Consider the following 27,756-nt stretch of genomic DNA (forward strand, 5'->3'; position numbering starts at 1 on the left):
GCAGCGGGGAGAGATGAGTAGCAGCAGGGAGAGAGGAGCAGCAGCGGGGGGAGATGAGTAGCAACGGGGAGAGAAGAGTAGCAGCGGGGCGAGAGGAGAAGCAGCGGGGAGAGAAGAGTAGCAGTGGGGCGAGAGGAGCAGCAGCGGGGAGAGAAGAGTACCAGCGGGGAGAGAAGAGTAGCAGCGGGGCGGGAGGAGCAGCAGCGGGGAGAGAAGAGTAGCAGCGGGGCGAGAGGAGAAGCAGCGGGGAGAGAAGAGCAGCAGCGGGGCGAGAGGAGCAGCAGCGGGGCGAGAGGAGCAGCAGCGGGGCAAGAGGAGCAGCAGCGGGGCAAGAGGAGCAGCAGCGGGGCAAGAGGAGCAGCAGCGGGGAGAGAAGAGTAGCAGGCCCCAAGAAGAAAGAAGTTCTCAGCCAGCATCTCACAGCTTCCCTGGTGACAACCAACGAGCCAGAGCCGCAGAACGCCCACAACATCTGATCCACCTTAAAAGCCACCATAGTCAGCACCTGCAAGGAGACGCTCGGGTTCTCGGCCAGGAAAATCCAAGACTGGTTTGGCGAGAACGATAAGGAGATCCAGGATTTCCTTGACCACAAGCACAATGCATTCCTGTTTTGGCAGCTCCGCCAAAACTCATTTGAGAGGAAACAAGGGTTCAGGCAACTCAAGACCAACGTGCAAGAACCTGCGACCTAAAGAACAGATGTTGGGTGGAAAGAGCGCAGGAGACGCAGCAATTCGCCAACAACCACAATGTGTGCGGTTTCTTCAGCACAATCAAAACCATCTAAGGTCCACCCACTGAGTGCCAAAAACAGAAATCCGCTCAACGTTCGCTGAAGAGAGCACTTCGAGGACCTTCTCAACCAAGACACAACTTCAATGCAAGCGTTCTCAACACCATCCCGCAGCACGCTACCCGCCAGCACCTCAAGCACAGCCCCAGCTCGGCGTGAGGCCGAAAAAGCCATCCGTCAGCTGAAGAACAAAAGGTCTCTGGCGCAGATGGAATCACTGCAGAAATACTAAAATGCAGAGGAAATGTGCTCTTGACAAGAATCCACAACCTCATCACCCTTGTCTGGAAAGAAGAGAGCATGCTGGATAATCTTGGAGATGCCTTAACTGTGACCATCTTCAAGAAAGGAGACAGGTCCGACTGCGGAAATTACAGAGGGATTGCCCTCCCCTCCACCACGGGAAAGGTCATCGCAAGAATACCCCTCAACCGTCTCCTCCCAGTGGCTGAAGTGCTCCTCCCAGGAATTCAGTGAGGCTTCCGCCCATCAAGAAGGTTCAATGGACCTGATCTTCACCGCGTGACAAATCCAGGAAAGGTGCAGGGAGGAGCATCATGGTCTTCTTCGATCTCGCAACGGCCTTCGTCTCGGTCAACTGTGAGGGACTGTGGAGCATCCTCCTCAAATTCAGTTGCCCGCAGAAATGCATCTCCATTCTCCGCCTGCTCCACAATGACATGCAAGTCATGATCCTCACCAATGGAACCACTACAGACCCAATATCTGTACAAACTGGGGTCAAACAGGGCTGGCTTCATCGCACCAACGCTCTTCTCCATCTTCCTCACAGCAACACTCCACCCGTCACCCTGAAGCTCCCCACTGGAGTGGAGCTAACCTACTGGATAAGCAGGAAACTGTTCAACCTCCGACACCTGCAGGCTAGAACCAAGACAACCCCAACCTCTGGCATTGAGCTGCGGTATACAGACAATGCCTGTGTGTGCACACATATTCAGAGGCTGACCTACAAACCATCGCCGATGCATTCACTGAGGCATATCAGAGAATGGGCCTCAGACATAAATATCCGGAAAAAAAAGGTTCTCAACCAGTTCCTGCCACACAAACCCCCCCCCCCCCCCCCCAACCATCGAGATCCACGGTGAGCCCTTGGACAATGTGGATTATTTCCCATACCTCGGGAGCCTCCTCTTGGTGCGAGCACACACTGAGGATGAAGTCCAACATTGACTCCAATGCTTCAGTGCAGTCTTTGGATGCCTGAGGAAGAGTATTCGAAGACCAAGACCTCAAACACAGCACCAAGTAGCCATGATCCCCGCCCTCATGTATACATCACAAACATGGACAATGTACTGCAGACACCTCAAATCCATGGCGAGATATCACCAACACTGCCTCCGCAAAATCCTGCAAATCCACTGGCAGGATAGGCGTACCAATGTGAGCGTCCTCTCCCAGGCCAATATCCCCAGTATCGAGCTCGACCAGCTGTGATGGGCCGGCCACATTGCCCACATGCCCGACACAAGACTCCCAAAACAAGCTCTACTCCAAGCTCCGCAATGGCAAACGATCATTAGGAGGGCAGAGGAAATGCTACATTAGGAGTGCAGAGGAAATGCTACATTCGGAGGGCAGAGGAAGTGCTACATTCGGAGGTCAGAGGAAATGCTACAAGGGCACTCTGAAAGACTCTCTAAATAAATGCAACAACCCCACCAACGCATAGTAATTGCTTGCCTTAGAACCTACAAGCTGGAGAAAAAGCATCCACGAAGGTGCCAATCACCTCGATCGTCAGAGGGTGGAGCATGTGGAGGCCAATCGGGAAGGAAAGCACAGAGTCCAGAGAGTCCCACCCACCCACTTCATCAAACCTCAGAACTACCCGCCAAACTTGTGGCAGACTGGCAGAATAGCCTCTTTCTGCACTGTTTGTTCTATGATCTATGTTCTAATTTGAGGATCTAGGATCGGACGTTTCAGCCACCGCAGAACCCAGCTCCCCGGAGTGGAAACAAGTCATCCTCAACACTGAGGAACCGGCCCAAGAAGAAGAAGAAGGAGATGCCTATGATCTGTGAATGATTTTCTAAAATCTCAATGCAAAGTGGCATCAATGTCTTTTATCAATCTGTAATCCAGCCTCTTTATCCAGCAGTTTTTTTAACTTCAGGGGGAGGACAGTGGTGTCGTTGTATTGTCACTGGACTAATTATCCAGAGACCTATTTTAACGCTGTGGGGACAAGAGTTCAAATCCCGACATGGCAGCGGTGGAATTTAAATTCGATAAAGCTGGTCTCAGTAATGGCGACCATCATCGATTGTCGTGAAAACCCATCTGGTTCACTAATGTCCTTTAGGGAAGGAAATCTGATGTCCTTACCTGGTCTAGCCTGCATGTCACTCCAGATCCACAGCAATGTGGTTGCCTCCTAGCTTCTCTCTGAAATGGCCTAGCAAGCTACTCATTTCAAAGGCAACTAGGGATGGGCAACAAATGCTGGCCTAGCCAGCTGCACCACATGAAAGAATTTTTTTAAATCATTAACGTTTTGCAAATTTGACACGATTATTTGCATTTCCCTCAAAAATGGTACAAATGATCAATCAACTTCAATTTTGAGAACTGAACTAAATTTAGCCTTGTCCTTTTCTACAAGCAAATCTCTGTTACCACAGGACTGCTCACCTGATCCAGTGTGAGCACGAACTCCCATCTGACTGCCAGTAGGAGGTGGTTTCCCCATTGGACATCTTGTCGATATCAGTAGAGTTTGAGGAAGCTTCTATGGTTGTGTAGCACTTGGTTACCATCTTCAACTTATCTAGCTCTCGATCACCATTGATATCTGTGGAACACTGAATAGTTTGTTCTGTAAGGATTTAAGAAAAACATTAAATTATAACAGCACACACAACACAAATAACCAAAAAAAGATAGCTATAATGAAGATTTAACCTGATTTAGACTTCTTGAATTCAATCATAGTGACAGTTTTTTTTTAAAAACACATTTTCTCTCATAAATAATGTTTCACCTTACGTGGATTCAATTGTTGTAGTGGCCAAGCAGTTAAATTAAATACCAAACACGTATATTTGAACAAACCCAAAATGATGTTTATATTGGAGCTGAATTTTTTCGATGGGACTTCCGGTGGCGGCATTTAGGAGGAAGTCCCATGTTGGGTAGCTCCTGCTCGAGGTTCGATTTTGTGGAACTTAATGCCCGGTTCCAGGAGCAATATTTAAGCAAACAGGTGCAGGACGATACAAGTCGGGAGGGGATGTCTAAAAGTCAGAAGAAGGCCGCCGGGAAGAAGGGGGCAAGTGAAGGCTCGCTGCCGAGCAAACGGGTCAGCCTGGTAGCAGGAAAGATGGTGGAGGCTGGGTCGCTGAATAGAGCCGCGCACAGTAGAGAAGATGACCGAGGTGATGGTTTGCTAAACACACGGAGGTGATGAGGAAGGAGATAATGGCGGCATTGAAGGTATTGGTGGAGGAGGCAATGGCCCCGGTGAGGCGGCGGTGTCGATAATATCGACCGAAGTGCGGGAGCAGGGTGAGAAGTTGAAGGGGGTGGAGGGGGCCTTGTCGCAACACAGCAATCAGCTCATCTCGATGGGTGAGGAACTGCAGAGGCTGGTGGAGGCCAACAAAGGTCTGAGAGCGAGGGCAGAGGTCCTGGAAAATAGATCTAGGCGGCAGAACGTAAAAATGGTCGGTCTGCCCGAAGGGGTGGAGAGCCTGAGGCCGATTGAATACTTGAATATTTGAGTTGAATGCCTCGTTTAAATATGTTACTTTATTTTGGGAAGTATCAACCAGGCTTCCTTCCATGTCATTAATTACATTAACAGGCATCAAAACAGAAGATAGCTTTCACTGGGTGAGAACAAAACCCAGCAGCTGAAAGAAACTTGACATGTGTTCGTTGCTCATCCCTGCACATTACAGACTTCCACACAGAAGCCATAATTTCTTTTTTAAAGGCTCTTTTTGAGAAAAACATTTGCCGACCTGAATTTTGTCAAGGACTACTTTTTGTTTTACGGAGGAAGAAGGTCTTGGGTTACAGGAGGATATAGACAGGTTGGTCAGATGGACAGATCAGAGGCAGGTGGACTTTAACCCTGAAAAGTGTCATGTAATGCACTTTGGCAGGAGTAACAAGACAAGGGAGTACTCAATGAATGGCAGAACACTAGGAAGCTCAGAGGAATGGAGGGATCTTAGGGTGCTTGTCCACAGATCCCTGAAGACAGCAGGACAAGTTAATAGGTGTTTTAACCCCCACAAAACCCACGGGGATGACCTGGTTAATCTCCTCGTGGAGTACGAGCTCCCCCGCTGAGGGGGCGGAGGTCTATCAGAGGAGTAGTTAACTCTGGGCATTAAAAGGCAGCCCAGGTAGGAGTCAAGCTGCAGAGTGGTCCAAGCTGGGACTGGGACTGTTACTTGTGTGTACTTTACTTTGCTAATAACCATTAATTTAAACTCTCCTCTGTGACCACTAATATAGGGTAATTAAGAAGGCATATGAAACACTTGTCTGTATCAATCATGGCATAGAGTATAAGAGCAGAGAGGATAATTTGGAGCTGTACAGGACTTTGGTTTGGCCACAGCTGGAGTACTGTGCGCAGTTCTGGTCACCGCATTATAGGAAGGATGTGATTGCACTTGAGAGGGTGCAGAGGAGATTCACCAGGATGTTGCATGGGATGGAGCATTTTAGCTATGAAGAGAGGCTGGATAGGCTTGTGGTGTTTTCTTTAGAGCAGAGAAGGCAGAGGGGAACTTCATTGTGGTGCCTACAAATATGTATGGGCATGGGCAGGGTGGATAGGAAGTAGCTGTTCCCCCTTAGTTGGAGGATCAATAAGGAGGAGGTATAATTCTAAGGCAGGGGGTTTAGAGGGGATTTAAGGAAAACAATTTTCACCCAAAGGGTGGTGAGAGTCTACAATGTACTACCTGGGAGGGTAGTAGAGGTGGGAAATCTCACAATCTTTAAAAAGTACGTGCATTAGCACTTAAAAATGTCATAACATTTAAGACCATGGTCCAAATGCTGGAAAGTGGGATTAGTGTAGATTTAGTGTAATTTTTTTAAGCTTTTTGCAATTAAGGGGCAATTTAACGTGGCCAATCCACTTACCCTGCACACCTTTGGGTTGTGGGGGTGAGACCCACGTAGACACGGGAGAATGTCCAAACTCCACACAGAGTGACCCGGGGCTGGGATCGAACATGGGTCCTCGGCACCGTGAGGCAGCAGGGCTAACCACTGCGGCACCATGCTGCCCGATTTAGTGTATTTTGTCGGTGCAGACTCGAGAGGCCGAAGGGCCCCTTCTGTAATAGAGTCATGGATGTTTACAGCATGGAAACAGGCCCTTCAGCCCAGCTTGTTCATGCCACCCAGTTTCTATCACTAAGCTAGTCCCACTTGCCTGCATTTGGCCCATATCTATACCCACCCTGCCCATGTAACTGTCTAACTGTTTTTTAAAGGAAAAAATTGTACCCGCCTCTACTACACCTCTGGCAGCTCGGTCCATATGCTCACCACCCTGTGTGAAAAAATGTCCCCTCTGGTCTCTTTGTATCTCTCCCGTCTCACCTTAAACCTATGCCCTCTAGTTCTAGACTCCTGTCCCTTTGGGAAAAGATGTTGACTATCTACCTGATCTCCTCATTATTTTATAGACCTGTACAAGTTCACCCCTAAGCCTTCTATGCTCCAGAGAAAAACAGTCCCAGCCTATCCAGCCTCTCCTTATAACTCAGACCATCAAATCCTGGTAGCATCCTTGTAAATCTCTTCTGCGCAATGTATGACTTAATTACTCCTTTTTAATTTCCACTACCCAGAGTGGCTCCATTTTAACTCTCAGACACGCACGCGCGCACACTGTAATCAGCACCTCTCTCTCACCCGACACACAGAGCTTTACACATTGCCCTCCTTCCCTCCCTCTCCAAGTCTAAGCTATTGTTCCTGGTGATATTTTCATTTCATTGTGAACTACTGATGGCAGTCTCTCTCTCCCTTTCTTTCTGGTTTGTTGCCAGGACCTTGTAGGTTACACAAAATCAAATTAACATCAGCTGTCAATCAAAGCACAGCTGCAACCCCCCTTACTTTCCCCTCCCCCCTCCAATAGAGAGAGAGATTGGGGGGAGGGGGGAAGAGTGGAGGGGGAAGAGAGAGAGTGCGCAATTTACACAATATTAAATTTATGTTTGTTAGTGTTCTGGAGTTTCTCTTGGTCTTTCCAGGATTATCTTTTAACCAGATCTGCGTTTTTAGTTTTACTCCACCTGGCTACCCATTTGCTTTTGATGTGCCTCCTTTAAATGAAAAACAAATGTTGTTCCCTAACAGCAGGCACCAGTGATCAAACATATTTACAGATCAGTACTTTTCTGACAATCCTCGAATGACTGAGAGAAAATTTCAAACATATTTAACATTGTGAAGAGTGCAACGCCCTCCCCACTCACACTGTTGCAGGGGAAGCAGGGCGTTGATTGACAGGTGACGTTAATTTCATTTTCTGTAACCTGCTCCACAATAAAGCAGGGAGGGAGAGAGCCAGCGAGAGCCATCAACAGCTCACCATGAGATGAAAATAACACAGGCATCAAAGAGTGGGACAGAGGATGATGCGACCATCAATTCACGCGAGACAGAGATTTGAAGTAAACTGTGGCTTTAATCGACTAGAACAGTGCCTGCCTGCGACTGCTCTGCTAGTGAGAGCTGCCTACAGGGCTACTGCTCTTTATACCTCCCCTCAAGGGGCGGATCCAGGGGCGGAGCCCATAAGGGCACCAACATGATACATTTTGTGTAATACCGTACAATGGTCCGTAGGTGGAGCCCACATGGGCAACAGCGTGATACAGAGTAATACAGTGATGAATGGTTAGTACAATACATTCACCACAGAGGGAGGGAACAGGGCCGATACAACCACTGGACAAACTAGGCAGCCTAAAGCAACAAAATGTGGGGGGAGGGGGCAAAAAACTGAATGAACCACCCATGAAGCTACACAAGTAAAGAAATAGGCTTCGAGAAATGGGAATGAAAGGTCTGGATCTACTAATTTACATATACTGACATACATTTGGATTTCCATGTATTTACATTGAAGTCTTTCCCAAAATGTCATATTATATTCCTCATTCTGTTTGTGCGATAGTTTTTAAAAATTGCACATCTACATGACTATGCCAAAACTGCAAACCAGTAACTAATATTAAAGAACACAACTGAATCCAGTCCACTCCATCATAATGATTATTGATTGTGTAAGCTATACATAAAGCCAGCTAGTAACTGTTGCACGAACAGAGTATTACATCATGTGAGACATTTTACATATTATAATATGCATCACTTCCAGTACATATCCTGTGAAAGGCATAGAACAATAAGAATGTACAATCAGTAACATAATATTCTCCCTTCTCATGTAATATAAATCTGTAATTAAAAAAATGTAAAATAAATCTGTAATTACAAATGTCAAATAAATCTGTAATTATAAATATACAATATTTATTCCCACTAATGCAAAATATGAATTTTCAATGGTTTATTGTGGGGGATGGGGAGGGACACAAGGCTGAAGGTTTACCTAAGGTGTCTAATACTCTTGCACCGTGCCCTGGGAGTGAGCAAGACAATGCATAAAGGTGCAGCAGCAGCACCACAGTCCAGCCACCCGGTTGCAAAAGTGAAAAGCTCTCCAGAGAGAATCCAACACTGGATATATTGGATTGGACACAAAGTACAAGGAGCAGAAAACACAGTAAACTTTGAAGCCACCACTCATCTTTCCTGCACTGGACCGAATTTAAAAATTCCAGACAACCGGTATATCCGGTATTTCCACAGATATCCAAGCGAGCGAGAAAAAAAATAAAGAAATTCCAAAACACATTTCTTAAAACACTTTATGGTTGTCAAGCAATTTGAGATGTCCAAGAAACAGAAGTAGTCCATTCAGTCCCTCAAAATGGCTCTGTCATTTTCCAGTACTATACAAGTAAAAGTCCTTTTTTTTTTACTGGTGACATCCAAAACCAGAACTTTCTCATTCCACATTTCTTGGATAGTGGACAGATTTTGATTTGCTCTGTTAATTCCTCAATTATTCTAATGTCATCAAATTATAAGATTCAAGGGAAAGAATAAGATAAGTTTAATGAGCAACTTTAATTTGCCCGCAAATTCATAGAATTCTGAATGTTTTGGAAATATAAATGGCAGCTTTTATGCAATCAAGAAATCAAATCTGGATCCCTCAAATTTAACTCTAGCCACCATTTTCCAGTGAATAATCTGGGTTTCAGCTGTTGAAAGTGCAGGCAAACCTCTACGTTTGTTGCAAACTGCAACCATATTTTAAAAAATAATTTTTTCCCGTTCCCAGTCCTTCACGGTGTTCATTCTTAGAATGACTCCTTAAAAATATTTTGGAACACCTTACATTAATCAGAGCACCCACAGGGCTAAATCGCCCTTAGTGTTGGGTGGGATTACTGGGTTATGGGGATAGGATGGATCTGTTGACCTTGGGTAGGGTGCTCTTTCCAAGAGCCAGTGCAGACTCGATGGGCCGAATGGCCTCCTTCTGCACTGTAAATTCTATGATAATCTAGGACAAAGGTTCGGCACAACATCATGGGCCGAAGGGCCTGTTCTGTGCTGTATTTTTCTATGTTCTATAGCGGGTGAGATCCAGCGGCCCCATTCGCCACAAGCACAAATCGCAGTATGACTGCTAAATCTCGTGAGAGAGCAAAAACGGGATTCGCGCCAGTGAGCTCTCAGTTTGAGATCTTCACTAGCCCCATTGGGGACGAGATCAGGTTTGGGGCCAGCGAGGATTTAATTAAAGGCTTGATGCCGTAATGTCCACCCATAACATATCCTTAACCCCCTGGCCGTGTGACATCATACCAAAACGAAAACCAGTTGTGATGGCGCAATGGTTCCTGGAGGCCCTTGGGGTTGAGAGACAAGGTTGGGCAATGCCAGGGGGGCCAGTGCCATGGGGGTACATGAAGGGAGCAGTGTAGTTCGGGGGGGCGGGGGGAGGGGGGGTTAACCCTCCAACATTGGGGGTGGAAGAGGGGAGGCCCGATTACAGGGCGGGGGGAGGGGGGGGTTTCACAGTGCCTGGGTCGGGGTGGAGGGACATCCCGATTTGGGGGGGGGGGAATCAGGGCGCACAGAGTCAGGTCCTGCTCCACCAGCTGGCTGGGATTTCTTCACCGGCACTTTGAAATTGCAGAGTACTCTTTAATCAGGTGAGAAAAGGTGGCTGTGAAGCCAGCAAGTTCCACACTGCTTTTCGCCTGATCCAGCACTCTGCAATTTTGGGAAAATTCCACCCGGCGTGAAAGAAGTAATGCAAGGTTAGGAATAATGTCTTTATGCAGAAGGTTGTTGGGAGTATGAATTGCTTTACTACAGAGTGTAGCTGAGGCCAAGACCTCTGTGTCTTTCCCAAAACATGATTCAAATATTTGAACCAAAGAAAGACTTAGTAGCATGAGGAGAATTAGTCAATGATACTAATTCTGAATTATTCGAACAAAGGACTGCCGGTGACACCATAGACCAAAAAAATAACTCCTTCTGCTGTTCCACAATGTTTATGCCAATATGAAGCCTGAACCTGGAGCCTAACGTTTACAACACGTTGGATTTGTCTTTAACCTAGTTTCTACACTATTAACATTAATATTACCAAATTTGTATTGGCTCAAACAGGGTATAAATGTCATCATTGCAGGCTGACGTTATAAACAACACGGCACACAGTGCTACTGACTGAAGGAACCTGAAGAGTAGTATGGCATTTACCAGAACTCCCACTTGGCCTAATTACATAATAGTAACTACGCCAAAACGTAGAGTTCAAGTTAAAATCACCTGAAATTCTGGACTGATCTGGATAAGAATATTGGAATATACGAACATAGGAATTAGGAGCAGAGGTAGGCAATTCAGCCCTATGAGCCTGCTCCACCATTCAATCAGATCATGGCTGATTTCTTCCTGGTTTCAAATCCAGCTCCCCACTGTTGTGGCCCATACCCCTTTTTAACTCATTTTCAGTCAAAAAACATATCTATCACTTTCTTGAAACCATTTAATGACTCAGATTCCACCACACTATGGGGCAGCGAGTTCTGTAGATTCACAAGATGTAGTTCCTCCTCATCTCAGTTCTAAATCTACTGCCTCTCAACCTGTATCCGTGACCCCTCTCATTCTAGATTTCCCCACAAATTTGATCTACGTTTACTTTATCAATCCCATTTAGTATTTTCCACACCATTCGGCCCATCGAGTCTGCACCGGCTCTTGGAAAGAGCACCCTACCCAAGGTCAACACCTCCACCCTATCCCCATAACCCAGTAATCCCACCCAACACGAAGGGCAATTTTGGACACTAAGGGCAATTTATCATGGCCAATCCATCTAACCTCTCCTCATAGTTTTCTTCCCCGGAATCAATCTGGGTCAGATTTTGCTGTCAAAGGAATGATAAGGCGAATGGCACTCGCCATTATTTAAGTTTATATGGTGCAGCAAATTCAAGCAAGGAGATGCACAGTTAAATCCCAACATCCAACGGTTGCTGTTCAAGTTGTGCCTCTCTTCCATTACGTTTGCAAATATGATTGTCATTGTCCGCCTCCTCATTGAGAAACATTAAATGCCATGTAGTTGCTGTATTTGTGCAGTAGACACAAGGTAAACTTGGCACTGAGAGTTAAGTCTCATCAGAAGTACCCCTTTAACAACATGATAACTGTTAAATAATGCCAGACAACCTCTCTGGCACTGAAAATGTATTATTAGAAATGTGAAGTCTCATTCCTCCAGGTGATAATAGGTTGGTGAGATGTCAAATGTCAAGAGATGTCAAATGTCAAATTTAAAAATGGATTACTTTTCATTTCTCTTTCTTTATTCAATATTTACTTCCCTCTAAATGTTTTTTCTATACTTGATTCAGCATGAAACTCACCCACGACCGTGTACAATTCCTGCTCTATCACAATCTTTCAATCTGATTGCTTGAGATACACAATTGCTTTCTCTATTTACTCAAGTTCCAAATGCCCGGTTTTGTTTTCTGTTCCATTATTAGCCGAACTTCAATAACTTGGTGAACAAAACTATTTTGAGCTAAAAGGTTCAGCAAGATGTCCAACTAGTTCCAAACATCATTCAATGCCCTGCCATAGCAAAGCCTGGCCCATAAAATGCATGCTGTACCCTACTTCAGCATAAGCTCTATTCCTCTCACAAGGTGCCATATACCATTGCTTGAAGAGGCTGCAAAGTCCTCTCATGACTTTTAGAATTGCAACCTGGTGAATAATAAACAAATTACTAACCAATACCTTTCGCAAATTTCAGAAGCTCATGACGATTCTTGGCTCTGATGGCGAGCGAATCTAAAAATACAACTCAAAAGTTTTTTTTTAAAGAATTAAACTATCAACCACCGATTAATTTTAAATTGACCTTAATCAAATGTTGAAATGAACAAATTGATCTCAATGAAAATATTGGGCATATTGGGCAAAATTTTCCCCAATGTCAGATGCTCCACAAACATATATCGATCAAATACTAATTTTGCAACTATTAACGCAACATGCATGAGACCAAGAGAAAGTATGTCATTCTGTATGCTATTCAGCAAACAGAGAACCATACTTGTGCCTGATCTTATGCACCATACATAATTAAGTTTCACAAATAACACACTTCACAGTAAGTTGAAACAGTGGCAAATTAACTGTCTCTAGGGAGATAAAGATCACACTTTTAGGGTTCAAATGAACAGCTTAAGCATGCTGATTCGCTGAAACACGAATTCAAGGGGCTGTCATTTCAATCACATGGTGGCTTCTTATCTCTCAAAACGATCTGTGCTGGCACTTCTATTTCTGACCCAGGTAAACATCATTTATTGGATGATCAAACCCATGAGAATGTTACAATTTCCCCCTAAAATCATGAGGTGTTCCTAAATTTGCTTCAACGATATTCCATACTCATCATGTTTCCTTTTTAGAGTTCAGGTCTCGGCGCCCTAGGATTCACTTTGCTCCCTTACTTGCAACTTGACTTAGTCCCCTGCCCTCGTTCCCCAGTCAGACTCAGACTAACAGACATCATATGCACATGTGTGCTCATATTATTTTATTGTTGTTGATCTATTTTTCCCTTGTCTTACCTTTCGTTCCCATCTCTGTATAAATTTGATTTTTTTTTGTCCTTTTTGTTTGTTCTTGCACACAAGCACTCACCTCAAGCCCATCGTATTTCCGCAGGTCAAAACAACCACCTAACTATTCTATGTTAGACGTATTAGATGCTGTGGTATGAAGAAGCAAAGGTTCTGCTCCTTTTTCACCAACACACTTCTATTTGTTCCAACTGACTCTGCACAGAACGCCACACATCACCAGATCCAGAAGCCACCTGAAGCCCCTTTACATATCAGTGTCAATCATTGAACACTTAACATAAATGAGACAACTAATTGCAATGTCTCTTAACCCATTACTTAATATTCTCCCCTTCCTTGGAGAAAAAAAAATTAGGTGAAAACAAAAGATGAAAACAAAATTTCAAGAAACTAAAACACACACGTGATTCCTCCCCTTCTGTTTTGAGTAGAAAAAAAAACATTCACAGAAACAGGCGCCCTTCATTCACAATATCCAAAAGTTTCTGTGAACTAGCCCCACTTTTCGTAAAACAGTCTGACAGTTGATAGCTACTGTCAACCCATTTAATTTTTGTTATTTCCCCTCTGTCCAACATCTGCTTCAAACTTGCGATGTCTATCCGTAACCTCTTTTCATTGACACTTTTTGTAGAGTGCACATTTTCCCACAGGGATTTATTGTCAATGTGACAGTCAATAGGTATATTACCCAAATCCCCTAATCCCAAAATTTCTGTCAATATCTGACTTATATAAAAGGCCATATCCACCGCTTCCACAAGGCTTAACGTCTCAGCAGCCAAAGTGCTTTTGACCACTCTCCTTAATTTCTTTGTTTCCCACACAAGAGGGCAACATTTACCATTGTTCCCCAAAAGGAAAATTATAAAGCCTCCTGCGCTTGAAACTCCATCACATAAATTTGCATAGGACGCATCACTATAAACTATGAGTTTCAAATGCCTAAGATCGCCTAAAACCGGGAACTTCAAAAAAACACTCCTGCATTTTTAGTTTGGCCAACACTTTATTTGCTCTTATTATGTCTTCCACTTTGGGATCATTAATTTTTACACTCAACTCTAAGACATCAAAACTCACGTCCGGTCTAGTCTGTCTACCTAACCAGTTCAGTTGCCCAATTAAACTTCACAGTTGCTCTTTTTCTATCTTCAAAACCATTGCGTCTTTTTGTGAAACCCGGCCACGACTAATTGCTATTGGGCTGATGCTTTCCAAATAAGATTGCTGACGTAAAGTTACCCCTAACTTAGCCTGTCCGATTTCCAGTCCAATATATTTAAATGCACCGGAAGCCTGACTTCCAACCCGGAATTCTTTCCTCAAACCAGAGATTACAATAGCTTCAAAATCACTAGTCCCACCCCACAAAAAATCATCAACATGCATCATAAAGATGCCAGCAAGATTTCCTTTATAGTGCCAGTAAAACATTGCAGGATCTGCTTTCAACTGGCCTAACTTTAACAAGACTGACCTTACCGAAAAGTACCACACTCTAGATGCATCATTTAATCCATATACACATTTGTTCAACTTCCAGAGTACCCCTTCTGTGTTAGCTGCTTCTTTAGGAGGACGGAGAAAAATGTCTCTCTGAAGTTGATGCCCCTGCAAAAAGGCAGCTTTTATATCTATAGATTTGCATTCCCATGCCTTTGTGGCTAATAGAGGCAAGAAAATCTTTAAATAGCCTTTCCTGCTGTAGGTGAATCTACCCTTAAGTCCTGATCTTCTTAAGTTTTCTTCAAATCCCCTTGCCACAAGCCTGGCCTTTGCCTTATATGTTCCATCTGGAAGAACCTTTTCTGTACAAATCCATCTGTGGGATAGAGCTTTTTGTCCCCTATCCGGTACTTCCTTGTATACCCCAAATTCACTCCAACTATGCAATTCTTGCTGTTTAGCATCTTTAATAACTTTTTCATCTAATTTATTTGAAGCCACCAAAATCTCACGTGCACGTGGGCTTCTACTTCTATTAGTATTCGTAGTCTTACTCCTGTTCAGAGATCTTGAAAAACTACGTCCCCTTTCCCGCCTGGAATCTCGTTCTGTACTGCTACTGCTTGATCTTTCTCTCCTGTAGCAGGATGCCCTTTCAATAGTTCTCGACCTTTTCCTGCGAACATGTTCACTATCCGATGTACTATCTGAACTGGCACTGTGTTTCTGTGCCCTCCATTTTTGAACTTCGTTTTCCCAATCCATTGTCTGAACTTCCTCCCCTGAATGCTGTACATTCAACCAATGTTTATACTTCCCAGTGGCCTTCCCTGCTCTACTAATAATATCCTTCCATTGACTAGACCCTTCAGGCAAGTATGTCACTTTTGTACCAACCTTTGGCAGTTGCCCTTTCGGAAAAATGGCCTGTTCTAATTTATCAGAAGTGTCGTGCTTCTCTACAGAAACCCTGTCTATATCAGTTAGCTGGTCCTCATAGTTCTGTAACACACGCGTACCAGATGACTCTGGTTCCTCGTCATGTCTGTCTGCTCTGTGTAAATTTGAAAATTTGTAATTGGTACCCATTATCCTTGATGAATGTACCCTAACAGTTTGATTACCATGTTTCAAAATAATTGTTTTGCCATCTATGCCTATGATCTTCCCTGGGCCTTTCCATTCATTCGAATTGTCTCTCTTATAGTATACCATGTCTCCTTGCTGAAAAACGGCATCTGATGGCCGTACATTATGTCTTAAAGCTCTGCGAATTCTTTCAGAGACTTCTGCTTCCAAAAAAGCTTTTCTACTGCAATGTAACGCGTTTAAATGTTCAGCAAAACCTGAGCTAATTGTAGTCCCCTCCCAAGCTGGAGGCTGGTCATCCAAAATGGAGGGAATTTTAGGATTTCTACCAAACACTAATTGATAAGGACTATAGCCCCCAACCATCTGCAATGAATTCTTTGCACGTACCGCCCATGCTAAAGCTGAATTTAGCGTGCAGTTTGGTCGATCTCCCAAAATTTTCCGCCTGTCATCGATAACAGAATGATTTCTTTCGCAGACACCATTACTAAATGGGCTTTCTGCAGCCGTGTTCATAACTCTGATATTCATGTTTTCACACATATCCCTAAACTCATTAGCAAATTCTCCGCCATTGTCCGTAAGGAATTTTGCTGGTGGACCTATTCCTGTCCCGATCTATTTTTCCACAATTTGATCCAGAATTACTCTCTTTTCTTTACTTCGTACAATCGTTGATTGACTTAAGTCTGGTTGCTAAATCTACAAAATGCAAAATAAATATAGTATTTGCTTTATCCCAGATCTTAAGGTCCATGGCCACAATGTCATTAAAATCCCTGGCCAAAGGTAGGGTTACTATCAGTCATGCTGGTGGCCTTCTGTACTTCCTGTAAACTTCACAGCGATCACTAACCTGTTCTATCAGTTTAGTATAGTCGTCATCCCTTACCCCTGCATCCTTTAATAAATTTTTCAGCCTGCAAGGAGACGGATGTGCAAATTGCCTATGCAGTTTTACTACAACAAGCTTATCAGCTAAAGTCCCATTTTCAACTGCCATTAACACATCCTTAACCACTCTATTTGAAATATTATTTGTCAATAATGGAATACAATAGTGTCCCGACTGTGTAAATTGTAAGTCTACCGTCTTTCCAAAAACTGTTGCCTTATCCTGTTCCATATCCAGCTTCATGTGTGCTTTCTTCATCAACGGTCTGCTCAGAAGCAAAGGTATCTCACTTGATACAACATCCGTGCTAATGAAATGATTCACTCCAGCAATATTGCAAGGGATCGCCACTCTTTTCAGCGACTTCAGAGTATCATCATCCCCAAACCTGAAACTTGTGGAACTTTTAAATTCCTTAACCTTGTTACGATTTTCAGTATCCAAGGAGTCCAGATAACATTTTAACCAGTCAATCCCACACACAGTAGATGTGCAGCCACTGTCCAATACAGCACAGTTGAAGGATTCTGCAACCAACACCCTCATTACAGGCGTAAAACAGCTCGTTAATAGGACAATGCCTTCTTTCTGGTCACTATATTTTTCCTCTTCTGACTCTTCCGTGTCATGTGTCGCTTCAATCATAACGAGTTGGACAGTTGAAAGCATAATGGTATTGAGAGTCACATCGAAAACATCGATTTATCACGCCCCGTGCATTTCTGGGGTTCATCCTCCTCTTGTAGGTTCTAACTGGGTTTCTGTCTTCATAATTTCCTTGTCTCGGTCTCCTTTTATAGTCTTGAGGCCTGTTCGTATCCATATGATTTCGCCATCCTGTTAGTAGTGTATCTTCCATATTCTGCCTTATTGCAGGCTGACCTATTTGGGTCATCAGAGCCATTAGAATCGAATGTTTCCCCAGAATTTTTTTAAAAGCTTTTGTCATCTGTTCGAATAAGGTATCTTTATCCGCAAACTGAACTCCTGTCAAAACCAGGAGTCTATCCATGTTGTTCACTTTAGCGCAGTCAAGTAATTTAAAGGCCAACACAGACAGTGGAAATTCCAGTTTGTGTTTCTGCAGCCTTTTATATAGTCTGCCAAATTCCATTATATAGTCTTCCATGGATAAATCCTCCATTTTCCGGAACCTATCAAAATCCGACCATGCTTCATACGCACTTAAAAAGTCATCTTTCTTATAAATCTTATCCATATAAAGTAATAAAGTCGCCAGACCTTCTTCTAAGTCTAACTCTTCCAACTCCAGCTCAGAAAGCACTTTGTTTCGGATTTTACTGCCATATGGTAAAGAAAGAACCAATGCCATACCTTGTTTTCTCTTTCCTAAAGCAGTCACCTTAGTCCACATAACTACTGCACTTCTCCATTGGTCGTATGATTCCCTTTCAGAAAATAAGGGAGGATAGTCATATCCAGCCATCTTCGTCCTGGGTTCAGCCATATAACCCTTTTTTTTTTCACTCCTTGGTTTGATCTGGAAAAATTGTATCTTTCAACCCTTCACATTTACGCAGCAACCATCCTCTGCTACCAATTGTTAGACGTATTAGATGCTGTGGTATGAAGAGGCAAAAGTTCTGCTCCTTTTTCACCAACACACTTTTATTTGTTCCAACTGACTCTGCACAGAACTCCACACATCACCAGATCCAGAGACCACCCATTACATATTAGTGTCAATCATTGAACACTTAACATGAATGAGACAAGTAATTGCAATGTCTCTTAACCCATTACTTAACATTCTAATCCCATTTCCCAGCACTTGGCCCTTTGCCATGTGTGCCTTGGCATCGCAGGTTCACATCTAAATACTTCTTGCTTCTTAAATGTTATGAAGGTCTGTGCCTCCACCACCCTTTCAGGCAGCGAGTTCCAGACTGCCGCCACCCTCTGGGTGAAAAAGTCTTTCCTCACATCCCCTCTAAACCTCCTGCCCCTAATTTTATATCTATGCTCAGTGATTACTCTGAGTTTTAATGTGGAAAACACAAAATAATGCAGCTTGATGGAATTATTTTCAAAAAAGAATGATTGCTCAGGCAATAAAAACAGATGAGGATATTTGTCTTTGCAACAATTTAATACAAATAGAAGATGGCCTAATTATCACAGATTCTCCTATGCCTCCATCACAAACGTCTTGACTGAAGATGTTCGGATGTTCGATATCCAAGTATCAGGCAGTTAAAAACAGTACTTAACTGACCAGGTATCAAGCGTTTAATGACAGATTATTGCTGAAGGAGTCAAAATCATTGAGTACAGCAAAGTTCTACTGTGAGACTGCCAAAGCTACACAGCCATGGAAGCAATAAAAACGAAGGACAGGGGAGGATTTGGATAGACTACAGGGACGCCATTGTTGAGTCTCTGCTCCAGGTAATAGTCAAGGTCTACAGACATGTTTTGATGGACCACAATAAGTCACAGCATTAAAAAACAGACAGTCAATGACCACAGATGTGGGTGTTTGCTCATAGTATAAACTATGTATACAAGCCTTGTTAATAATTGGATATTGTAATTAAGTAAGCGTAGAAAAATCGTAATTGGTCAAGTGTACTCACATGATATAAATGAAGCAAACAGAACTAATATCTGTGGACTTCCGGTGGCGACATGTAGGAGAAGGTCGCACATAAAGCAAAAATCCTTGCTTTTTGGTCCTTTTCACCCGATGCCCGAGGGAAATTGACAAACCAGACCCATCTAATTGTATTTGATGAAAGGGTGTGGAAAGCCTCAAAAAAGACAGTATGAAAGAAGTGTACGAGTAGTAGTCCTTCAACGGAACAAGAGAGAGTGCGAAGCTCAGTGGGAGGAATGATGGTGGAGGCGACCTCGATGTGTGGGACTGCCCTTATCACAGCATAATCAACGATGGGGGTAAACACACTCGAATTTGTTAAACAATTCGACAAACGCTTTGAAAGACAAGGAAGGGAGATGATGGAAACCCTCAAAAATTCCATTGAGGGCAGCATGGTGGCCCAGTGATTAGTACTGTTGCTTTACAGCGCAGAGTAGCCAGGTTCAATCCCAGCCTCGTGTCACAGTCCGTGTGGAATTTGCATATCCTCCCGGTGTCTGCGCGGGTCTCACTCCCACAACCCAAATTGCCAAATCAAGATGAACATTTTCCCATGATTTCTGTTTCTGCTGGCTTTCCTCCCCAAATCTTTCATTGGGAGGGTTGAGAAGTTGATTACATCCTTTATAAGGGTGGGCAAGACTTCAAGGATTCGTAAGACAGCCCTTCAAGGGGATAGATAGTTGGGAGGCATAGCGTTGACAAACCTGATATTTTATTATTGGGCAGCTAATGCAGAGAAGGTTTTGGGTTGGTGTAGTGATCCGGGGGCGCGGATAGAATAGGGGTCATGTACGGGGTCTGGTCTGGGGCCATGAGTCACGGCCTCATTCCCGTTCTCACTGACAAAGTAAAATCCAGTGGCCTTTTCCACTTTGAAGATATGGAGACAATTTTGACAACATTTTAAATTGGAGTCAGTATTGAGGCTGGTTCCCATTTGTGCTAACCATCTGTTAAAGCCAGCGAGATTAAATGCCACGTTCGGAGGATGGTAAGGGATGGGGCTGGAGAGAGTGGGTGATTTGTTCCGGGAGGGGCAGTTTGCCAATCTACAGGAATTGACGGAAAAGTTTTAGCTCTCAGGTTCAATGTATCTAGATATCTGCAAGTTCGCAACTTTGCGACATTCCGTATGGCACCGTCAACCTATCTAATGGCGAGGGTTCTTTCACCCACAGGGTCGGAAGAAGGGGGCACATCTGGCATTTATGGATGGATTATGTCAGAGTATTTAGTGTCAGTGGAGGGGGTTACGGTTAGGTGGGAGGAAGAGTTGGGGCCCACATTAGATAACGAGGTGTGGAGTGAGGCCCTTTGCAGGGTGAACTCCACGTCCTCTTGCGCGAGGCTTGGTTTGATCCAACTTAGTAGGTTTTTCTTTCTTTTTTTATAAATTTAGAGTACCCAATTTATTTTTTCCAATTAATAGGCAATTAAGTGTGGCCAATCCACCTACCTTGTACATTTTTGGGTTGTGGGGGGAAACCCACACAAACACAAGGAGAATGTGCAAATGCCACACGAATAGTGACCCAGAGTCGGGATCGAACCTGGGACCTCGGCACCGCGAGGCAGCAATGCTAACCACTGCGCACTGTGCTACCCTTAAAGTAGTTTTTAGGGCACACCTGACTAAGTCCTAAATGAGTCGCTTCTTTGTAGGGTGGAGGGCAGGTGCAAGTGCTGCTCAAGTGGTCTGGCTAGCCACACGCACATGTTATGGCCCTGTCCCGAGCTTGTGGGCCTCTGGGTCTCCTTCTTTAGTTCCATGTCGGCGATTCTGAAGATAGAGCTGGAGCTCTATCCTTTAGTGGCCATATTCGGGGTATCGAACTCGCCAGAGCTGCAGTCAGACACAGGGGCCAATGTTCTGGCCTTCACCTCGCTGGTTGCCCGGATACGAGTACTGTTGGGGTGGAGATCGGCGCCTCCACCCCGTACCTCGCTGTGGCTGGGAGACCTGATGGAATTCCTATACCTCGAGAATGTCCCATGAGGGGGAGCAATTGAGAAGTTCTATCGAAGATGGCAGCTATTTATAGTTTATTTCAAGGAATTGGTCACCGTTAGTTGCTAAAGGGAGTGGGGGGGGTGAGAGAGAAGAGGGAACGGCAGGAGAGATTAGGTTGTGCAAGGGTTATGGTATGTTAGGGGTTTACTTATGTGTGTAAACGTGTTTATTCTTTCTTGTTATTTTGTAGTGTATAAAATGAAAAATCTGACTAAAAAATATTGTTTTAAAAAAGTACTGTTTGTAATTGGATATTGATTACCTTAGAACAAATGTGTACTTTTGATTGGTATATGCAAATTACTTGTAAGATAAGCGAATGATATAATTGCCACTTTATTCCTTTGTTCGGGAAGCTGGCAGACCAACATGGTGGATGACTATCTCCCATGCTAGAGCTTAAAATAAAGGCCATTTTAAAACTCAGTATCGCTGTCTGGTCTCTCATGTGAGTGAGGCACACTATAGCTGAAAAGCTGTATTCCCTCCCACAATTATTTTCCACAAAATCCTCCAGTGGGATGGCCACCCTAAATTACAACAACTCAGAAGAATCCATTAAAGTCCATTCCATATGCTGATGGATACAATGTTTGAATGGAAAAAAGGCTACTGAATTCATAAAACACAAAATTCAAGCTCTCTGCACCTACACAAGGAGAAGCAAGAACTTTTACATAGGCCAGTCATTGATTACGGCCATATTGCTGTAAGCAGACACCTCTCAGCTTGATATATTATATGGAACAATCACAATTATAAACATTCCAAACTTCCAAATTCCAATTATAAACACACCTTATTCATCATCCGCCAACGCAAAAGTTACAGAAATGTGCTTTTACAAAAGCCAACTTCAACAAGATATGTAGCTTGCTGACAAACATGATTCAAACCAAGCAGTATAACTTTATGTACGGCAGAAAATGAGCAACTCCAATAACAATATTTACTGCAAACTGGTATTTCTGACGGTTAAATGACAAAAAACGGTTTCTAGGAACTGATTAATTTGTGGATTGTTGAGCGTGTTACTTGATGTTCTCCCTTAAATGACACTGACTAGCCTGTCCAACGGCACCCTGTGCAAATGAGAATTCAACATCTGCACTATGCTCAAGACAAGAAGGCTAGCTTTATGAAATGAAATGAAATGAAATGAAATGAATGAATGAATGAAAATAAAATGAAATAAAAATCGCTTATTGTCACGAGTAGACTTCAACGAAGTTACTGTGAAAAGCCCCTAGTCGCCACATTCCGGCGCCTGTCCGGGGAGGCTGGTACGGGAATCGAACCGTGCTGCTGGCCTGCTTGGTCTGCTTTAAAAGCCAGCGATTTAGCCGAGTGAGCTAAACCAGCCCCTTTAATGTCATTTATAAAATGCTATGGGCTGCCAGAGGCATGGAGTGCGATGCCGATGCACCTTTGAAAGAGAAAGGCAGTAATGTGTGGAAAACAACACTAATGCTTGGACCAAAACACCCGTCATAATGCAGCTTCATAAAAAAATTAAATTTAGAACATTCAGAATCATTTCCCGAACAGCAGGAATGTGGCGACTGGGGGATTTTCACAGTAACTTCATTGAAGCCTACTTGTGACAATAAGCTATTATTATTATTAAATCCATGGTTAATTAGTTTAACAAGCTCATTAGTGCCACTGTATTATGTTTCATAAAGACCAGAGTAGCTTACCATTTTTTTTCTCCAACAGCTGCTTTAAGCAGTCCTTCAAAACAGAGGAACGCATGGCACATATATTATTATAACTGTCCATCATGGGAAATGGAATTGCATTACTTGGAATTCGGTTCCTGTGGAGGAAACGCAAGATTTTTGCAGCATGAACACCCATGCGCTCCTTTTTTTTGGAAAAGATGTCAACAAACCCTAGAAGAATAAAATAAGAGAAATAAATACAAACCGAAGCAATCACACAATTAATGAAAATCATTGACGCAATTTCGGAAGCTACAAACAACTCCCCACCATCAGAAAGTACACAGTATAACTTGGGAACAAAGTTGGTTACGTCAAGTTCCGACAAACAATAGGTAATCTGGTTTTTAAATTTGAAAGCAGTTAATTAGATCAGCCAAAAAGATTTTTAAAACTTCTTAACATTTTCAAACATTATCGAATCATATTTCTGCATGCTGAAAATGTAACCAACAAGTAGAACCACTGAGTAGGTACCATCAAACTGGTATTTGTAAAATACCAGTATCATTAAATGCAGTGGTACAGGCCCACTGTTTTACATTTTCTTTCCAAATGATTATGGCATTGATAAATAGGTCCAGGAATCTACGGATCAAAGAGTTGCAGAATAAATATTAACCAGACATGGAATGAAGCAATGTGCAGACTGTACAGGAGCAGTGGCGAGACCACTTTTATCAAATAAATCACTTCCATCTAGAGGGAGTGCAGCGAAACTTTACCAGGCTGATTCCTGGGATGGTGGAACTAACGTACGAGGAGAGATTGAATTGGTTAGGATTTCATTTGCTGGAGTTTAGAAGAATGAGGGGAGATCTCGTTGAAACCTATAAAATTCTAACTGAACTAGACAGGGAAGATGCAGGAAGGGTGTTCCTAATGGGGGGTGTGTCCAGAACCTGGGGTCACAGCCTGAGGATACAGGATCGACCATTTCGGAACGGGATGAGGCAAAATCTCTTCACTCAGAGAATGGTTGGCCTGTGGAATTTGTTACCACAGGAAGTAAGTGAGGCAGTAAGAAGCAGTTGGAAAAAGCAAAGGGGCAAAGGGGATCAAAGGATATGGGGGGAAAGTGGGATTATGCTATTGAGTTGGATGATCAGCCATGAACATAATGAAAGGCGGAGTTGGCCTCCTCCTGCTCCTATATTCTATGCTTCTAACTAGGTTACCTCAGAAAGATCATGAAAATTAGATGGTGGTACAAATGCTGAGATCCTTAGAGAGCATTTTTAAAAATTCATTAGATGTAGGGATTGCTGGCTGCGGCAGCATTTGTTGCCCATTCCTAATTACCCTAGATTTGCTAGACCATTTCAGAGGGCATTTAAGAGTCAACCACATTGCTGTGGTTCTGGAGTTACATGTAGGCCAAACCAGGCAAGGGTGGCAGATTTTCTTCCCTAAAGGACATTAATGAACCAGTTGGGTTTATACCACAATCGACATTGGTTTTATGGTCATCATTCAACTGCCGTGTTGGGATTCAAGCCTAGATCCTCAGAGTATTACTCTGGATCTCTAGATTATTAGTCCAGTGACAATACCACTATGCCATCGTCATCCCATTAATATGCCAGACGTAGAGTTTTTAAAATTTATTCTTTCATGGGATGCGGGCGCCACTGCCAAAGTCAGCATTGTTGCCCATGCCTAATTGTCCTAGAACTCAGTGGCTTCCTAGGGCATTTCAGAGATTGAACCACATTATTATTTCTGTGGAGTCTAGAGTCACATGCAGGCCAGGCCAGGTAACTATGGCAGATTTCCTTCCCCAAATGGATATAGATGGGTTAGGCAGCATCTGTTAGGTGATGGCATCTTCCCATGCTATTGCCCCTTTACCTCTTCCATGCTTAACATCCCAGGCCCAAAACACTCATTCCAGGTTAAGCAGCGTTTCACTTGCACCTCTTTCAATTTGGTCTATTGCATTCGCTGCTCCCAATATGGTCTCCTCTATATCGGAGAGACCAAACGCAGACTGGGTGATCGCTTTGCTGAGCACCTTCGGTGCGCATTCAGGACCCCGACCTTCCCGTTACTTGCTATTTTAACACAAGGCCCTGCTCCCATGCCTGTCCTTGACCTGCTGCAATGTTCCAGTGAAGCTCAAAGCACACTGGAGGAACAGCATCTCATCTTCCACTTAGCATGTTACAGCCTTCCAGTCTCAACATCGAATTCAACAACTTCAGATGATTAGCTCTACCCCACCTCAACCCCTTTGTTTTCATTCCATTTCAGTTTAACTGTCTTTTACCTTTTATTTCTTTCTTGTCTCTCTTTATATATATTTTCCCCCTACTCTTTCCCACTATCTTATCCCCCTTTCTTTACCTTTTCTCCCCTTTGCATCCCCCTTCCCCCCCCCCCTTTTTTTCTCATTTTCTCTCTCTCCCACCCATGTTCTTCCTTCCCCAACATCTACACCTGTCACAGCTTACCATATGATCTTAATTTTTCTGCTGTTCGGCCTTTCACACCTTTTATTCTCTCCGGGGACTGTCTTTTGCACTCTTTTCTCTTGGTTACTGTGGCTAAGACACATCTTTCATTCCCTCACGCTACTGTATAAATATCTCCCACTTTTTATGCCCCTTAGCTTTGACAAAGGGTCACCTGGACTCAAATCATTAGCTCTTTTCTCTCCCTACAGATGCTGCCAGTCCTCCCGAGATTTTCCAGCATTTACACTTTTGTTTTCTGCTCTTCAGGGGGGTTTAAACTAATTTGTCAGGGAGCTGGGAAAACGAGCTGTAGTCCAAAAGCCAGTGTTGAGAGTAGTGAGGTACTGAGGAGGGTATCAAGGTCGCAGGAGTGTACCGGCAGACAGAAAGGTGGGTTGAAGTGTGTCTACTTCAATGCAAGGAGCATCCGGAATAAGGTAGGTGAACTTGGAGCATGGATTGATACTTGGGACTACGATGTTATAGCCATTCCGGAGACATGGTTAGAACAGGGACAGGAATGGTTGTTGGAAGTACTGGGGTATAGATGTTTCCGTAAGAGTAGGTGGTAAAAGAGGTGGAGGAGGAGCATTATTAATTAAGGATAGTTTAACAGCTGCAGAAAGGCAGTTCAAAGGGGATCTGCCTACTGATGTAACATGGGCCGAAGTTAGAAACAGGAAAGGAGCGGTCACATTTTTAGGAGTTTTCTATAGGCCTCCAAATAGTAATAGAGATATGGAGGAAGAAATTGCAAAACAGATTATGGATAGGTGTAGAGGTCTCAGGGTAGTTGTCATGGGTGACTTTAACTTTCCAAATATTCATTGGAACCTCTATAGGTCGAACAGTTTGAATGGGGCAGTTTTTGTACAGTGTGTGCAGGAGGGTTTCCTGCCACAATATGTGGATACGTGATGTGGAGATGCCGGCGTTGGACTGGGGTGAGCACAGTAAGAAGTCTTACAACACCAGGTTAAAGTCCAACAGGTTTGATTCAAACACAAGCTTTCGGAGCGTGGCTCCTTCCTCAGATTCACCCGAGGAAGGAGCCGCGCTCCGAAAGATCGTGTTTGAATCAAACCTGTTGGACTTTAACCTGGTGTTGTAAGACTTCTTAATATGTGGATAGGCTGACAAGAGGGGGGGCCACATTGGATTTGGTACTGAGTAATGAACTGGGCCAAGTGTTAGATTTGTTTGTGGGAGAGAAGTTTGGAGATAGTGATCACAATTAGGGGCTGGTTTAGCTCACTCAGCTAAATCGCTGGCTTTTAAAGCAGACCAAGCAGGCCAGCAGCACGGTTCGATTCCCGTACCAGCCTCCCCGGACAGGCACCGGAATGTGGCGACTAGGGGCTTTTCACAGTAACTTCATTGAAGCCTACTCGTGACAATAAGCGATTTTCATTTCATTTTTCATTTCATTTCAATTCAGTATCTTTCACTATTGGCTCACTGGGCTAAATCGCTGGCTTCGAAAGCAGACCAAGCAGGCCAGCAGCACGGTTCAATTCCCATATCAGCCTCCCCGGACAGGTGCCGGAATGTGGCAACTAGGGGCTTTTCACAGTAACTTCATTGAAGCCTACGCGTGACAATAAGCGATTTTCATTTCATTTTCATTTAATTTCTATTGCAATGGAGAGGGATAGGGCCATACAGCAGGGCAAGGTTTATAATTGGGGTAGGGATAATTATGATGCGATTAGGCAAGAATTAGGGAGCATAAGATGGGAACAGAAACTGTCAGGGAAAGGCACAAATGAAAAGTGGAGTTTGTTCAAGGAACAAACACTACGTGTCCTTGATAGGTATGTCCCTGTCAGGCAGGGAGGAAATGGCCGTGTGAGGGAACCATGATTCACAAAGAGGTTGAATGTCTTGTCAAGAGGAAAAAGGAAGAGTATGTGAGGATGAGAAAACAAGGTTCAGCTGGGTCGCTTGAGGGTTACAAGGACGCAAGGAATGAGCTAAAAACTAAAAGGGCTTAGGAGAGCCAGGAGGGGGCATGAGAAGTCCTTGGCGGGTCGGATCAAGGAAAACCCCAAGGCTTTTTACTCTTATGTGAGAAATAAAAGAATGATGTGGAGATGCCGGCGTTGGACTGGGGTGAGCACAGTAAGAAGTCTTACAACACCAGGTTAAAGTCCAACAGGTTTGTTTCAAACACGAGCTTTCGGAGCACGGCTCCTTCTTCAGGTGAATGGAAAGGCTTGTTCCAGAAATGTTTATATAGACACAAATAAAAGAATGACCAGGGTGAGGGGAGGGCCGATCAAGGATAATAGTGGGAACCTGTACATGGAGTCAGAAGAAATAGGAGAGATGTTGAATGAATACTTTTCTTCGGTGTTCACCAAGGAGGGATATTGGAGCTACTGTGAGTATTTGGGTCTTTCTCGGGCTACAAGCTGAACCTGGACAAGAGTAAG

General features: G+C 43.8%; 1 protein-coding gene across 3 annotated transcripts in view; it reads right to left on the bottom strand.

Moving 5' to 3' along the window:
- Positions 1 to 27,756, bottom strand: part of zzef1 (zinc finger, ZZ-type with EF hand domain 1) — a 371,817-nt gene that overhangs the window by 317,508 nt on the left and 26,553 nt on the right. For all 3 annotated transcript variants that reach the window (XM_038813628.1, XM_038813629.1, XM_038813630.1), the window contains exons 3-4: positions 22,842 to 23,036; positions 3,461 to 3,644 (exon numbers count right to left, since the gene is read on the bottom strand). In XM_038813628.1, the coding sequence (XP_038669556.1) occupies positions 3,461 to 3,644; positions 22,842 to 23,036 (379 nt within the window). The remainder of the gene's footprint in view (positions 1 to 3,460; positions 3,645 to 22,841; positions 23,037 to 27,756) is intronic.

This window comes from Scyliorhinus canicula, chromosome 12, assembly GCF_902713615.1.
Source record: "Scyliorhinus canicula chromosome 12, sScyCan1.1, whole genome shotgun sequence".
NCBI lineage: Eukaryota > Metazoa > Chordata > Chondrichthyes > Carcharhiniformes > Scyliorhinidae > Scyliorhinus > Scyliorhinus canicula.